Raw genomic sequence first — 14,714 nt, forward strand, 5'->3', positions numbered from 1 at the left:
TTCAAAAGTTTGGGGTCACCCAGACAATTTTGTGTTTTCCATGAAAAGTCACACTTTTATTTACCACCATAAGTTGTAAAATGACTAGAAAATATAGTCAAGACATTTTTCTGGCCATTTTGAGCATTTAATCGACCCCACAAATGTGATGCTCCAGAAACTCAATCTGCTCAAAGGAAGGTCAGTTTTATAGCTTCTCTAAAGAGCTCAACTGTTTTCAGCTGTGCTAACATGATTGTACAAGGGTTTTCTAATCCTCCATTAGCCTTCTGAGGCAATGAGCAAACACATTGTACCATTAGAACACTGGAGTGAGAGTTGCTGGAAATGGGCCTCTATACACCTATGGAGATATTGCACCAAAAACCACACATTTGCAGCTAGAATAGTCATTTACCACATTAGCAATGTATAGAGTGCATTTCTGATTAGTTTAAAGTGATCTTCATTGAAAAGAACAGTGCTTTTCTTTCAAAAATAAGGACATTTCAAAGTGACCCCAAACTTTTGAACGGTAGTGTATATATGGGTCCGTCTCAGAAACTGGTCTCTCATTTGGGACATTATGGTCAAAAAATAAATTTTCTAATTTTACTATTTTTTTGCATTTACCCAACACTCAATGTTTCTGTTGTCATGTTTAATAAGAATAAAGACATCATCTTGCTTTATCTGGCCTCCACTGTGGAACATTATTTTGATTACAACTCAAATGCTTTTGTGAAATTGATTTACATATAAAATAACTACATCATGAAGAATTAAAGCCCCTCCTTCACAGATGAGTGAAAATACTGAATAAATTTCCTCTTTTTGATTGCTTGGGTTAAAAATGCCAAGTTATGATGACTGAATTGATTATTCACTTAAATATGAATAATATGATACATATTGGGTATTTGATACGGCGAAATAGGACACAATAAATCAAGAACACACCGGAAAGATGAGAATAACGGCGGTGGTAAAAGAACAGCGACTGTACCGGCTGAAGGTCGCGCGGGTCTCTGCCACGGCGTGCAAGCAACGGGACATCACTACCGCACCGGACGGAGCGCGAGGCGGGGGCGGGGCAAAATGACTGGCCGGAGATTCTATCACAAGTTCGATCTGAATTGACCATGGTTGCAAAATACGCAAAACACTACGAAATATGAAAGTAAGATGAAAAAGAAACATTCTATTGCCTTATACTGCAAGACTAAAACAAAAAACTGTCAAAACTCACCTTTTCAGTGATAACGTCTGAACAGATCACCCGCGTAACAGAGAGACCGCAAATGGAAGCACGATCAACTTCTAACTGCTGGAGTGGAAAATTCCATTCTATACATGCAAATTGTTAATGTGTGTCCTTCCCCGCACACAAATAACACGCTACGGTTAAAAATAGACCACGACCCATTTTATAGCTCAGAAATTCAGACAAGACCAGCTACCATCGTAACACATTCTGTAAGAAACATATTCTATACCTAACTTTCAGCTTTCATTTCAAAAAACAAAATCGCAGATTTATAACAATGTTTATATGGCGTAGTGATTTTAAGTTACTACTTTTGGTGAGGTCGTGACCTTGACCCCGAGGCTTTCCGTTTAGATCAAAACACACGATCGTATTGGTTTTGCGGAAAACGGAGTTACGACGGAGATCAAATATTTTGCATGATGTTTTATTACGGTTATGATTATTCTGTGAGCGCGCCAATCCTTAGGTGTATAAAGTTCCAACTTAGAATACAATTAGTGATAACTGTAGACTTTTCAGTGGACAAGCTTTTTAAGGGAATGCGATGGAGTCAACCATTCATCATGTCCCAGATCAAGCCGCCATTTTTCCACAAATTTGCAGAATTTTGGCCAAATTCTGAAGAGTATTCACATCAAAGATTTAGTTTTATCGGTATTATTTCTTTCATCATTTTATTTCAAATTAAAACCAACATCACCATTCAAAACCGTATATTTTACTGACTGAGTATATTTAGTGGGCTACCCCCACAGTACCCAGTTTCTGAGACAGACCCATATAAAATTCTCACACATTTATATACTTTTTCTATGTTTGTGGACGTGTTTAGTTATATTACAGACCTCCATTCAAACCAGCCTTAGCTGAATTGGACCGCCTGTTTAAATATTGATAATTAAATAAATATTATTATGATCTGAGCGATGCGTCCTACTATGCCGATGGAGCTCGCCCCCGCAAAGTGATCCCCGCCTTTGAGCCGAGAGTCCGAGCAGGGATGCAGTGCTGTAGGTGTTCAGAGAGATAAAGCAGGGTAGGGCCATGTATTGTTTTGTAAGTGAGAAACAGGAGTTTGTATTAGATTCTTAAATAAGAATAGAGGTTTTTTGGGGAGGGGTTTGTTTGTTTTTTTGCATTTGATTGTAAAACTGGTAGCAAGTATAATTAAATCTATTCATTTTTACTATCAAATATTGCACTTTTTTTTTTAAATAAACATAACACTACTTTCTGATCTGTTTACCTATGCATCATGAAAACAGAAAATAGAAGATAACCTTTATTTCCAAAAATACAGTGAAATTCTTTCCATCACGTATGCAAGCCTGTCGGAAGCTAAGTCAGAGCGCAGGTCCACTATACCGAGCCCCTGGAAAAGTGGAAGTGTGAAGGCATACCATATTCGAATGTGGCTGCAACACTAGTCGAGCTTGTTTCCTCCTCTGTTTCCTGTAGTAGTTCTCAAATGTATCCCGGGCACCCTGGGTCAAAAACAAAGAATTAAAAAAATTTTTAAAAAGGGTATAATTCAGGCGGCACGGTGGTGTAGTGGTGTCGCCTCACAGCAAGAAGGTCCGGGTTCGAGCCCCGTGGCCGGCGAGGGCCTTTCTGTGTGGAGTTTGCATGTTCTCCCCGTGGGTTTCCTCCGGGTGCTCCGGTTTCCCCCACAGTCCAAAGACATGCAGGTTAGGTTAACTGGTGACTCTAAATTGAGCGTAGGTGTGAATGTGAGTGTGAATGGTTGTCTGTGTCTGTGTGTCAGCCCTGTGATGACCTGGCGACTTGTCCAGGGTGTACCCCGCCTTTCGCCCGTAGTCAGCTGGGGTAGGCTCCAGCTCGCCTGCGACCCTGTAGAACAGGATAAAGCGGCTAGAGATAATGAGATGAATGAGATGAGATGGGTATAATTCAGCAATGACTAAATAAAACTGACGTGTTTTTATAACCGTGCTGCAATTTGATTTGATAGGTGCCAATCAAATCTGAGAGCAGCACTCTAAAGAGCAACAAATGTTAGTTAAAATAAAAGTGAACAGATGAAGGGGACGGAGGAAAAAAAAAGTCGTAGAAGAATGGATGGAATGATCTAGTTTTCTTCTGGCAAAAATCATACAGTGATAAGGCACAATGATTTCCACTCAAGAATCACAATCAAACTTAAAATAAGGGCAAATCAGTTGCACTTAGAGCAAATACCGAAGCCCAGTTTAGACTGCGATTACTACAGGGGCCTGGCAGACTAAAAACAAAAAGCCTCATTCAGTAAAGGCTTGATGAGTTTGGCCTTGGTCAAACTGTTCAGAATTGACGGTGACCATTGCTCTCCATTCCAGCACAGTGCCTTATCTGAGCAAGGGTCCAGTGTGGAGCATGGAGGTCCCAACTATGAAAAACAGCAGATACCAACAGGGAAGGGATGAAAGAGAAAAGGAAAGAAAACAGTTCCTTATGTGATAGGGTTAATCACTTGGTCCTGGTCAGTCTATCTAGTAAGACTGTTTTAGTTCTCCCTCTCTGACCCATAGATAACATGCAGTCGGGGTTATATGCACAATGGCAGGCCACACACATCCATCTAGGCACCTGCAGCTTTCTTCAATAACAAGAGGTGACTAATAAAGTGAAAGCTTCAAGGACATACATGGCACGCACGATCAGAACAATTTCTGCTTTAAAAAAAAAAAAACTCTCAAAAGCTATACAAGGTATAGACACAACACACCAACAGGTCCCAGGGACCGACGTTAGAGGTTGAAAGATACAGCATGTCACTGTGCATGACCCTGTACATAAGGGACATGAACATATTTTCTTAACTCTGACCTCCTCTGCCAACTCTACTCCTTCATTTCCTGGCAAGAGGGACGTCTGTTTCCTCCCTGATATAAACATGCACATACTCACGCACACACACAGGCTCTGCAGCAAGTGGTGGGTCATTGCTGGGTGAAAAGAGCCTGACCTGGGCAAACCAAGCATGACCTTGAATGTTGTGGAAAAAGTGCTAGATAGAGAATGGCACTTGAAGGATTTTTTTTTTTTAATCTGTGCAAATCAAGTTTAGCAACACACACAATCGGGATATTCATTACTGGGAATGAACAGATGTGTTCTAAATGTGGGGGATTTATTTATTTTTTATTTGTACAAAAGGTTCACATGGCATCTAGTTGAAACTTGACGTAGGCACTGGGACTGGGATCCTGTGGGACACAAAACAAAAAAAAACCAGGACTGTTTTTTCATGCAGGTTTGAGAAAGCAGTCACATGTTGAAGCTCGTGGGACTAATGGCCCTTTTCCACTACCCTTTTTCAGCTCGCTTCAGCCCGACACGGCTCGCGTTTCGACTACCTTAGAGCAGCACGACTCAGCTCGCTTCAGCCCTGCTTAGCACCCAAAACTCGCACGGTTTTGGAGTGGGGCTGAAGCGAGCCAAACCGAGCCGGGTGGGGCTAGGGGCGTGAGCAGACACTCCCCTGTGCACTGATTGGTGAGGAGGAGTGTCCTCACATGCTCACACACGCCCCGCGAGCACGCTGGGATCTGTAAACACCGCAAACCCGGAAGAAGAGTTACGAGAATTTCTGAAGCCTTATGCGCCTCGCCTCATCTATACGCTCTTGCCAGTATCTGTTGGCGTTGTCGGTGACAACAAGCCACAGCACCAAGACCAGCAACACTAACGACTCCATGTTTATTGTTTACTATCCGGGTCGTGAGACTACCGCTTAAAAGATCACTGATGTCACCGTTTGCGCCGCCTAACGACATCACGTGACGTCCACCCACTTTCGCCAACTCCACCCAATGTGTCCACCCACTTCCAGCCAGCACGGTTCAGCGCGGTTGTAGTCGAAATGCAACCCCAACAGCCCCGCTGGTAGTGGAAAAGCGGCAAAAGAAAGACCACGTGAACATGGTGTATACTGCACGATGCATTTAGAGCAGTCCTTCTCAAATAGTGGGGCGTGCACGATGCCGGGGGCGCGCGTGTGACCCCGGGGAACATGCTTTTGCTGTACTAGAATAAAGTGTAATTGCACATCCACTACAGTAGGTGGCAGTGGCGCTCTCATTGTCAGGGTGTGTGCGGGGAGTATTAGCGCTATGGGGTAGGTTTTTTTTTTTGCGTACACACAGCACAGAGCAGGAGATATGAAGTGCAGTCAACACACATTGATTTTATTTAGTTTTATATATTGTGCTCCTGAGTTAATGTTGCTGATCAATTTGAATTTATTTAATTTTATTTTTCAGTATCAAATGGGGCGCGCCCCACTATTTGAAAAGGACCGAATTAGTTAGTTAATTTTTATAGTTTAAATAAGTTTTTTTTTTTAATTTTGCAAATTGCAAGCACTTTGATGGACTTTAAATCTTTTCTATTACAGACTAAAAACAATGTTAATAAAGTTATTCTTTGTTGTAAATTGATCTATATTTCTTTGTTCTTTTTTTGTTTTCTTTAATGTTAATAAGGATACAATGTTTTGCAGAGGTGTACTTATATTATAAGTACACCTAACACCATTGTTATGTCTTAACAATTTTATAGACAAATTATACTATTTATAGTCGCGGCGGAGAGTGGAGGGGCGCGAAATGTTTTCTTCTTCCTGGGGGGGGGGGCGTAACAGAAAATTATTGAGAAGCACTGATTTAGAGCAACTTTAGTAACTGCCTAATAACAACTGCCTAATAAGGGTCATTACTAGTTTGATTACAGAACTAGTTAAATGAGTTCTCTCTCGCTGCCTCTCCAGAGCCAGGAACATTGCAAGTGACCACTACCACCCTGGACACCACCTGATTAGCCTGCTGCCCCCTGGGAGGAGATACAGGCACGTCAAACAGGACAAACAAACTTTCTCCAAAAAAAAAAAAAAAGTTCTCTCCCCATGGGCCATCAGGTCTCTGAATATCAATTAATCTGTGCAATATGCATGTCCCGTGAAATATAATTATTGTGCAATATATACTTCCACAGACACTATAATTAATATTGATTGTTTTTAAATGTATGGGAAAAGGTATTGGAGGCGAGATTGAGAAGAGAGGTAGCAATCTGTGAACAGCAGTACGGGTTTATGCCAAGGAAGAGCACGTCGGATGCAATTTTTGCTTTAAGAATGATAATGGAGAAGTACAGGGAAGGGCAGAGAAAGCTACATTGTGTGTTTGTAGACCTGGAGAAGGCATACGATAGAGTGCCGAGAGATGAGTTATGGTATTGTATGAGAAAGAGTGGAGTGAATAAGAAGTATATCAGAGCGGTGTAAGACGTGTATGAGAACAGTGAAACAGCAGTGAGGTGTGCAGTTGGAACGACTGAATGATTCAAGGTGAAGGTGGGACTCCATCAAGGATCTGCTTTGAGTCCTTTCTTGTTTGCCATAGTGATGGATAGCTTGACGGACGAAGTGAGACGAATCACCATGGAACATGATGTTTGCGGATGATATTGTGATATGTGGTGAAAGTAGAAAGGAGGTTGAGTTGGGTTTGGAGAGATGGAGGTATGCATTGGAACGAAGAGGAATGAAGGTGAGCAGGAGCACAACAGAATACATGTGCATCAATGAGAATGGGGATGAGAGTGTAGTGAAGATGCAAGGAGTAGATGTAAAGAAAGTTGGTGAATTCAAGTACCCGGGGTTAACAGTGCAGGAAAATGGGGGGCTGCGATAGTGAGGTGAGAAAGAGAGTGCAGGCAGGGTGGAGCAGTTGGAGAAGGATTTCGGGAGTCATTTGTGATAGGAAAGTCCCAGCAAAAGTGAAAAGTAAGATGTATAAGACAGTAGTGAGACCAGCTGTGATGTCTGGATTGGAGACCCACCGTACCCTTAACAGGAGGCAAAGTTGGAGGTGGCGGAGTTGAGGATGTTGAGGTTGGACAGGATAAGGAACGAGCAGATCAGAGGGACAGCACATGTGGAGAGCTTGGGAATTAAGCTAAGAGAGATGAGACTGAGATGGTATGGGCACATCCTGAGAAGAGATGCAGAGCATGTTGGAAGGAGAATGTTGAGGATGGAGCTGCCAGGCACACGAAAATGAGGAAGGCCAAAGAGGAGATACATGGATGTGGTGAGAGAGGACATGCAAGTGGCAGGTGTGGTAGAGAAGGATGCAGAAGACAGGGAGCAATGGAGACAAAAGATCCGCTCTGGCGACCCCTAATCGGGAGCAGCCAAAAGAAGAAGTTTTTAAATGCATGTCTTAAATGTGTTTGTGATTTACTAATATTCTTAATATACACTAATCGGTAAGAGCACCTAGTTTCATTCCACGTTACAATGGCTTATCTATCTAAATTCCTTAGAAAATACTGCAAGCTAATACAAACAAAAATAAAATATGGTCACAGGATTAAAAATCCAGTCAGCAGTTATGCATGAGTGATGTAGCTGAGGCTGAGGAACTGTCCTCTTAATACTGAGGAGCAACAATTCATATACCATGCTGACAGTGCTGGCATTTCTACATCTGTTTCTGCCTCCACTCTTCACCAGTGATTCCAGAGGCAGAGTGGCAGGGCTCGGCGCTAATAATAATAACCCTCCCAGATTCAGCACATGCCCACTTTGTGCTTCACTCGAGACACAGAGAGCATTTGGAGCACTAAATGGATACGTATACAGATAGTGTCTCTGTGTCATAAGTACACACATTTCTGGCTGTAAATAAATGCTAAAACAAACTGCATCTTCCAAAAGCATGTTTAAGATGTAATTCAGTAGATGTAGATTACTTTCAATGTATCAGTTTGTAATACAGTGAGATAACCAGCAATCTTTCACGACCTGTTCAAATATAAATTCAGATCCCATGCTGACAACAAGAGTGCTCTGAGAGCACAATATCCCCCGCTGGCAACTCCGCCGTAACTCTGGTAAAATGCGACTGAATAGAACGAAATTGCAATACGCATATTAGCGACATATAACAAAGAATCCTGTCAAGTTTCATGAAATTCCTCCAAAAATTGTGACAGGAGTTGATTTCAGAAGGTGAGTACCCTTCCCGGAACAGACGTCGCCATGACAATCCCCCTTCGGGCCTTTCGGCCAGTGGAGGATAATAAAAATTGTAAGGGAAGTTGATTTCAGAAAGCAAGCAGGCCTTGATGAAATTGCCCAAGTTTGTTAATAATCAAGGGCATAACACTCTGGTAAAATTTGCCCAAATTAAATGAAATGTCAATACGCGTATTACTGACACACAATGAATTAGGGGTCGACCGATAATCGGCCTGGCCGATATATCGGGCTGATATTCTGCATTTTTAGGGTTATCGGTATCGGCCATAATTTCCACCGATATTCCAGTGTTCGAACTATGCCGATATTTTCGGGGGGTCCCTTTATTCCCTTGGGGGGGTGCTTGCGCTTGTCTCAGAGCGTGGATCTCCATCGCACGCTCACTTCGGATATGCAAATGCTTCCCGTTACACACGATTGCTATGTCAATAAACATCATTTTGCCAATATTTTAGAGACCCCCCAACATTTCCCAAATCATGTTTTCAAGGGATCTCATGTCTGTTTCAGGGGATCTCGGATCCCCCGAGTACCCCCGTAGTTCGAACGGTGAGCAAGCCCATTCACTTTTTTATGCTGATAAGAGAATTACAATGGTTTTTCATGTGACAAAAATGTGCGATTAAATTGCGATTAATCGCGAGTTAACTATGACAGTCGCGACATTAATCGCGATTAAATATTTTAATCGCTTGACAGCACTAATATAAAACAAATACATCGCTAAAACTAACTAGAACCTTAAGCTTAAAACTAATTACAAGCACCAAGAGAAGTAGGCTTCTCAAAATAAGTGAGTTTTCAACTGACTCTTTAAGGAAATAATAGAAATTTGCTTGCCTAAGAGTCAGAGGGCTCAAGTTCCACAGTTTAGGTCCCACTACTGAAAACCTCATCTCATTATCTCTAGCCGCTTTATCCTGTTCTACAGGGTCGCAGGCAAGCTGGAGCCTATCCCAGCTGACTACGGGTGAAAGGCGGGGTACACCCTGGACAAGTCGCCAGGTCATCACAGGGCTGACACATAGACACAGACAACCATTCACACTCACATTCACACCTACGCTCAATTTAGAGTCACCAGTTAACCTAACCTGCATGTCTTTGGACTGTGGGGGAAACCGGAGCACCCGGAGGAAACCCACGCGGACACGGGGAGAACATGCAAACTCCACACAGAAAGGCCCTCGCCGGCCACGGGGCTCGAACCCAGGACCTTCTTGCTGTGAGGCGACAGCGCTAACCACTACACCACTGTGCCGCCCTACTGAAAACCTGCGACCCCTATATGTTTTCAACCTTGTTAGACAAGTTAAAAGTTTAACCTTTTTCCAACATGTAAATACACGACATTGCCAAAAGTATGTGGACACCTGCCCATCACACCCATATGTGGGTTTTCCCAAAACTGTTGCCACAAAGTTGGAAGCTCACAAAGATATCCTGTAACACAACTGTATTTGGGATGAACCGGAATGTTGACCGTGTCCCATGTCACCTCACCCAACATCGATGCCTGACCTCACTAAAGCTCTTGCTCATCCTTTCCAGAAGAGTGAAGGCTGTAACGGCAGCAAAATCTGGAATAGGATATTCAAAGTGTAGATATGGGTGTGATGATCAGGTGTCCGTATATGTTTGGTCATATGACGCATGTTAAATGTTCATGGCTGTAATATTCAGCTACATCAGCCAAATTTTATTGAAAGCCTCGGTCACAACCGGCCGTACGTGCTCCTACGGCCGGTCTACATGCAAGAAACGCACGGAGGGCACGCGTGTGACGTGCTGATTTGAGCCGTAGACTGGCCGCAGAGGTTCTTTGTCATGTCAAACAAACTCTACGGGCGCTTACGTTTTTTTCAGGTTGCAAGACAAACTTGCGGCTTGTTCTCCACGAACAAAAAAAACGCAGCGATTTGGGAAACGCCAAAAAAAATCGTACGTCCGGTTGTGACCTAGGCTGAAGGCAGCAGTGTTGTTGATGTCCTCAGCCTGTGAAGAGCGTGCGCCTGATCCCTAGCCAGAACGTACAGGTATAGTTTTGCCATTCCAGCAGCTGTGCTGTGGCTCTCAGACTGTGGGTCCTAAGTCTCTTTAAATGGATTGCTTAAAAATGATGGCTCCACCTGGACCAGGTGTCCAGCCTGCTCCTAAATCAGGGTGTAGTAGAGCTCATATGTATTCTACAGGATTGATGATTCCATTGCATGTGTGCTGGCTTTGCTCCACTTCATCCAAACCCGGATCAGACAGACAAACAGAGAGACGGTCTGGTCTCCAACACTGGAGGTCTCTGGTAGTCTGTGAAGTCTGCCATTCATCAAAATCAATGCATGACCTTGATCTGCAATCTTGGCTGCAAGCGGCATCCCTGATGGCTCTTGGCTGGGTCACATTTAGTGTTTCAAAGAAAGGCCAAAAGGACATGTGAGTTTATTGTTTTTGGCCAAGTTTAAAAGAAACTCCGACTGGCTCTTTAAGTCAGCCAATCCAAAACAGAGAGAAGAACAGAAAGAAGTATCAAAAGGATAAATCAGCCAACATAACATGAAAACACAACGATGAGAGGTGAAAGACCCATAGTACAGAGGTCGTGTTTTATAACACCTCAAGCGGCTACTCCTATATTTTTCCCATCTCTCCGTCTTATCTCCATTTAGCATGACCAACATTTCTCTCTCCATCCTCTGATGAACGAGTCTCCCAGTAAAAATATCTAAATTATACTGCAAACCATCTTTTCTCCAAATATCTTTCCATTTTTATCCACATTAAATGCATTACCTTGGGGCTACATTCATGCCCTCTCATTTTCACCTTCTTTCCCCCCCCCCCAATGGTTCTACAACTCTGGATTTTCTAACTGCAGTCTCTTGCATGCCTTTGCCTCCCTATGAGAATTCAGATTCTTCCTGTCTCCCCTCAGCAGGTCTAATCTGTGAACTCCCCACGCTCCTCCTGCTCACGCATACACACATGCACGCACACGGGAGCACCATGGCTGAGTCACATCCCTATTGGTCTTGCTCTGTCCCCAGCCATTTGGTGCACAGCCAATCCAGGAGTCAAAACAGACCGAGGAGGAAAAGCTCTCTCCTGCTTTTATATCCCCTGGGTCATCTTAAAATTTGCATTCCTCCCCCCCCCCCCAGTTCCCCAAATCTGCACTGCCCCCCCATCCCTCTCCCCTTCACGTGGCACACTTGAGAGCAGCGTGAACTTTTTTGTTCCATTACTGTAAAGATGCATTTACTGGAAATAAAGTTGCATAACAGGGTACTAATATCAACTGCCACTACAACATCCTACAATTTCCTTCCTGGGCACACCGATACTGTACTATATATTACTGAACTGTGTGCACATTTTTATATATTACCAAGGACCATATGTCCCCACAATGACGGTAATATCGGACACTTGTGACGTCGTTGGGGCATTTGAATGGTCCCCACAAGGAAAGTGGTGCTGTTCAGTAACAAAAATTAATAAAAAAGAGGCAAAAACTTTCCTTTCCATGACTGAAGTTAAGGTTAGGTGCAGGCATAGCATTAATTATTATGTCAAAGATAGGTCTTCACAAGGATAGTAAGAGAAGTGTGCGAGTGTGTGTGCGCACGTGCGTGCGAGTGAGAGAGCGAGACAGAGAAAACACTGCACTGCAAAATAATGTGGTTTAAAATTTATTTCCCTGAGGCCAGACCTTTGGGAAAGTTTCAGGAAAAAAAAAAGAAATGCATCAGTTTAGAGCTGGACAATATGAAAAACATAACATACACACATTTTATTTATATATCAGTGGCGACTGGTAGTCTTTCAAACAGGGGAGGCTGGTCGGTTACGATATTCCCAGATTTTAAAAGAAAAAACACATCAATTTTGCCCATACTCTTGCCTCTGATCTGGCTGATTGTTGGCAGCGTCACAAAATGTGAAATAACAGGTTCTTTTGGCCCATTAGCCTACTGTCCAATATACATGATGGTGGTGTTGGGGGGGGTGTATATTTTAACATTTTATATTTTAAAATTGTGGCATGTTGTTTAAAAATTGATCATTATTGAAAGCAGCTCTTTGTCAGGAACCTCAGCAGTAACAGCAGAGTGTTCTGGAATAGGCACAAGCACTGACCTTGGGGAGCCAAACACAGAGCTGGGTGCCACACATTTCATTCAATGACACTTTCCCTATATTTTACTTATTTTGACTGAGAAATGTTTTATTGACAATTTTGATAACCCTTCACTTTTAATCCAAGTCTGTAGTGTGAAATGTTCTCGGCTGTGTTTTTGTTTAAAAATGTTTTCCAAATTGTAGCTGTGTTTAATTCATATCCAGAGAAATATATATTCCAATATAATATACTCAGCATAAACATTTTAAATAGATTCTATATTTTTGGTCCATCCATGACATATTACTAAAGTAGCCTATTTACTGTTGTTGATGTGGGTCACTTGCTGTTAGCCAATTCACTTTCTCGTACCAGGAGAGCTGAAAGGAACGAGTATTATTCCCTACCTTTTTCACCAAGTCAATTTGAGGCGTTGGTCTACCCTGCTCTTTAATTTTAATTTTTTCCTCGAAAGGAAGACTGGCAAATGGCTTCGCCAAAATTAAATCAGCAATGCTTGGCATCCGTGCGCAGCTTTCTTGCTAGCTGACTAGCCCCCTCAAGTTCAAGTTCAGTCACTCAAACGAAATTTCTGGAACTAAGATAGCAAACTTGACAACACTATATTTACACTTTATTTACAATGAAAATATATACAAACTAAAAAAGCTGGTAGAAACCGTATGTAATGAATGAAATCGAAATGTAAGCTGATCTCTTACAATACACCACAGCACTTGCGAATCCGCATGGGACTGAACTGAGATTCACCGCTGCCTGTCTATATTTGAAACGAGCTGTCAATCAAAGAAAATATCCGGCCGCTTTCACCAATCACCAGTCTCCTCACGGAACCTGCCATGTCCCTCCCACTGTGAGGCTGGGAGTCCGTGGGCGGGCATTTTCGCAGTATTTGTCCAATAACCGTCTTGCATTTTGATATTGAAAAGCGCAGAGCTCCCAAATGCCATTGAAGTCCACTGAGGCTGGGAGTCCGTGGGCGGGCGTTTTTGCAGTATTTGTCCAATAATCGTCTTGCATTTTGAGACTGAAAGCACAGAGCTCCCAAATGCCATTGAAGTGCACTGAGGCTGCACTGCATCGCGCTGTCATGAGGGGGAAAAACTCACGCACACATTAGGCAAACTGGGGAAAGTTATAACGGAATGATTTCGCACTGTAGTTGGGTTGAGCACATGTATTTCTATGATTCTGGATCTGAAATAGCAATGTTATAAGGTCGGCTATAACATAAGCCTAGCGCAATTCATCCTACACGATGTTCGTCATTTTTAGAGGAGGCTGAGCCTCCCTCGCTGTCTTAGAGCAATCACCCGTGATATATGTGTGTGTGTGTGTATGTATATATACACACACACACACGTGTGTATGCATATACGTATATATATATATATATATATATATATATATATATATATATATATGTGTGTGTGTGTTATATATATATATATATATATATATATATATATATATATATATATATGTGTGTGTGTGTGTGTGTGTGTGTTTTATATATATATATATATATATATATATATATATATATATATATATATATAGTGTTATATACACACAAATGTATATACATACACGTGTGTGTGTGTGTGTGTATATATATATATATATATATATATATATATATATATATATATATACACACACACACACACTGGGGAAATCCTTATATTTTTCTTTCTTTGCTGATGTAATCTTTTAAGTGCACAATTTTATCAAATCAGCAATAACTTGAGTGAACAGTATAATCTTAAACTCGACAAATTTCAGAATCTCTCAGTACTTGGCATGTCCCCATTTTATTGTAATGGCAGCATGCACTTGAGCTGGAACGGACTCCTCACGTGAAAAACCTGACAATTCATCGGAGATCAAATCCATCAAAGTGCTGTCTGAACACATACTTTAATGGACGGCGTCAAAGTAAAGCAAAACCCGATATTTTTAAACATGCCTTTTGTTTAGCATTTTCAGCATTTTAAAACCTTTTGTTTATTTCTAGTTTTCAATGAAATAAAAATCCCAGATTCTCAAGGTGGTCTTAGACTTCTGGACCCCACTGTAAAAAATACTTTACCAACACACTTCAATCATTTTCATGCAACAATTAATAGGATTTTTCTGTTAGTTTTACAAACTCGCTTTATTACCCAAATGACCTATTTTCCCTGCTGATTGCTGACATATTGACCATACAGCATTTAATACCAAAATGCAGCTGAAACAGCAGCCTATGGTTCAGCAAGCAGTAAATCTTACTGGTTTGA

General features: G+C 42.0%; 1 protein-coding gene across 4 annotated transcripts in view; it reads right to left on the reverse strand.

Moving 5' to 3' along the window:
* The window catches only part of exoc6b (exocyst complex component 6B), a 241,432-nt gene that overhangs the window by 92,284 nt on the left and 134,434 nt on the right, over nt 1-14,714 (reverse strand). For 3 of the 4 annotated variants that reach the window (XM_060936134.1, XM_060936117.1, XM_060936127.1), the window contains one exon: nt 2,650-2,733. The exons of the other annotated variant lie outside the window; for it this stretch is intronic. In XM_060936134.1, coding sequence (XP_060792117.1) covers nt 2,650-2,733 — 84 coding nt within the window. The remainder of the gene's footprint in view (nt 1-2,649; nt 2,734-14,714) is intronic. 4 annotated transcript variants of the gene reach the window in all.

Source organism: Neoarius graeffei, chromosome 1 (assembly GCF_027579695.1).
Source record: "Neoarius graeffei isolate fNeoGra1 chromosome 1, fNeoGra1.pri, whole genome shotgun sequence".
NCBI classification, from domain to species: Eukaryota; Metazoa; Chordata; class Actinopteri; order Siluriformes; family Ariidae; genus Neoarius; species Neoarius graeffei.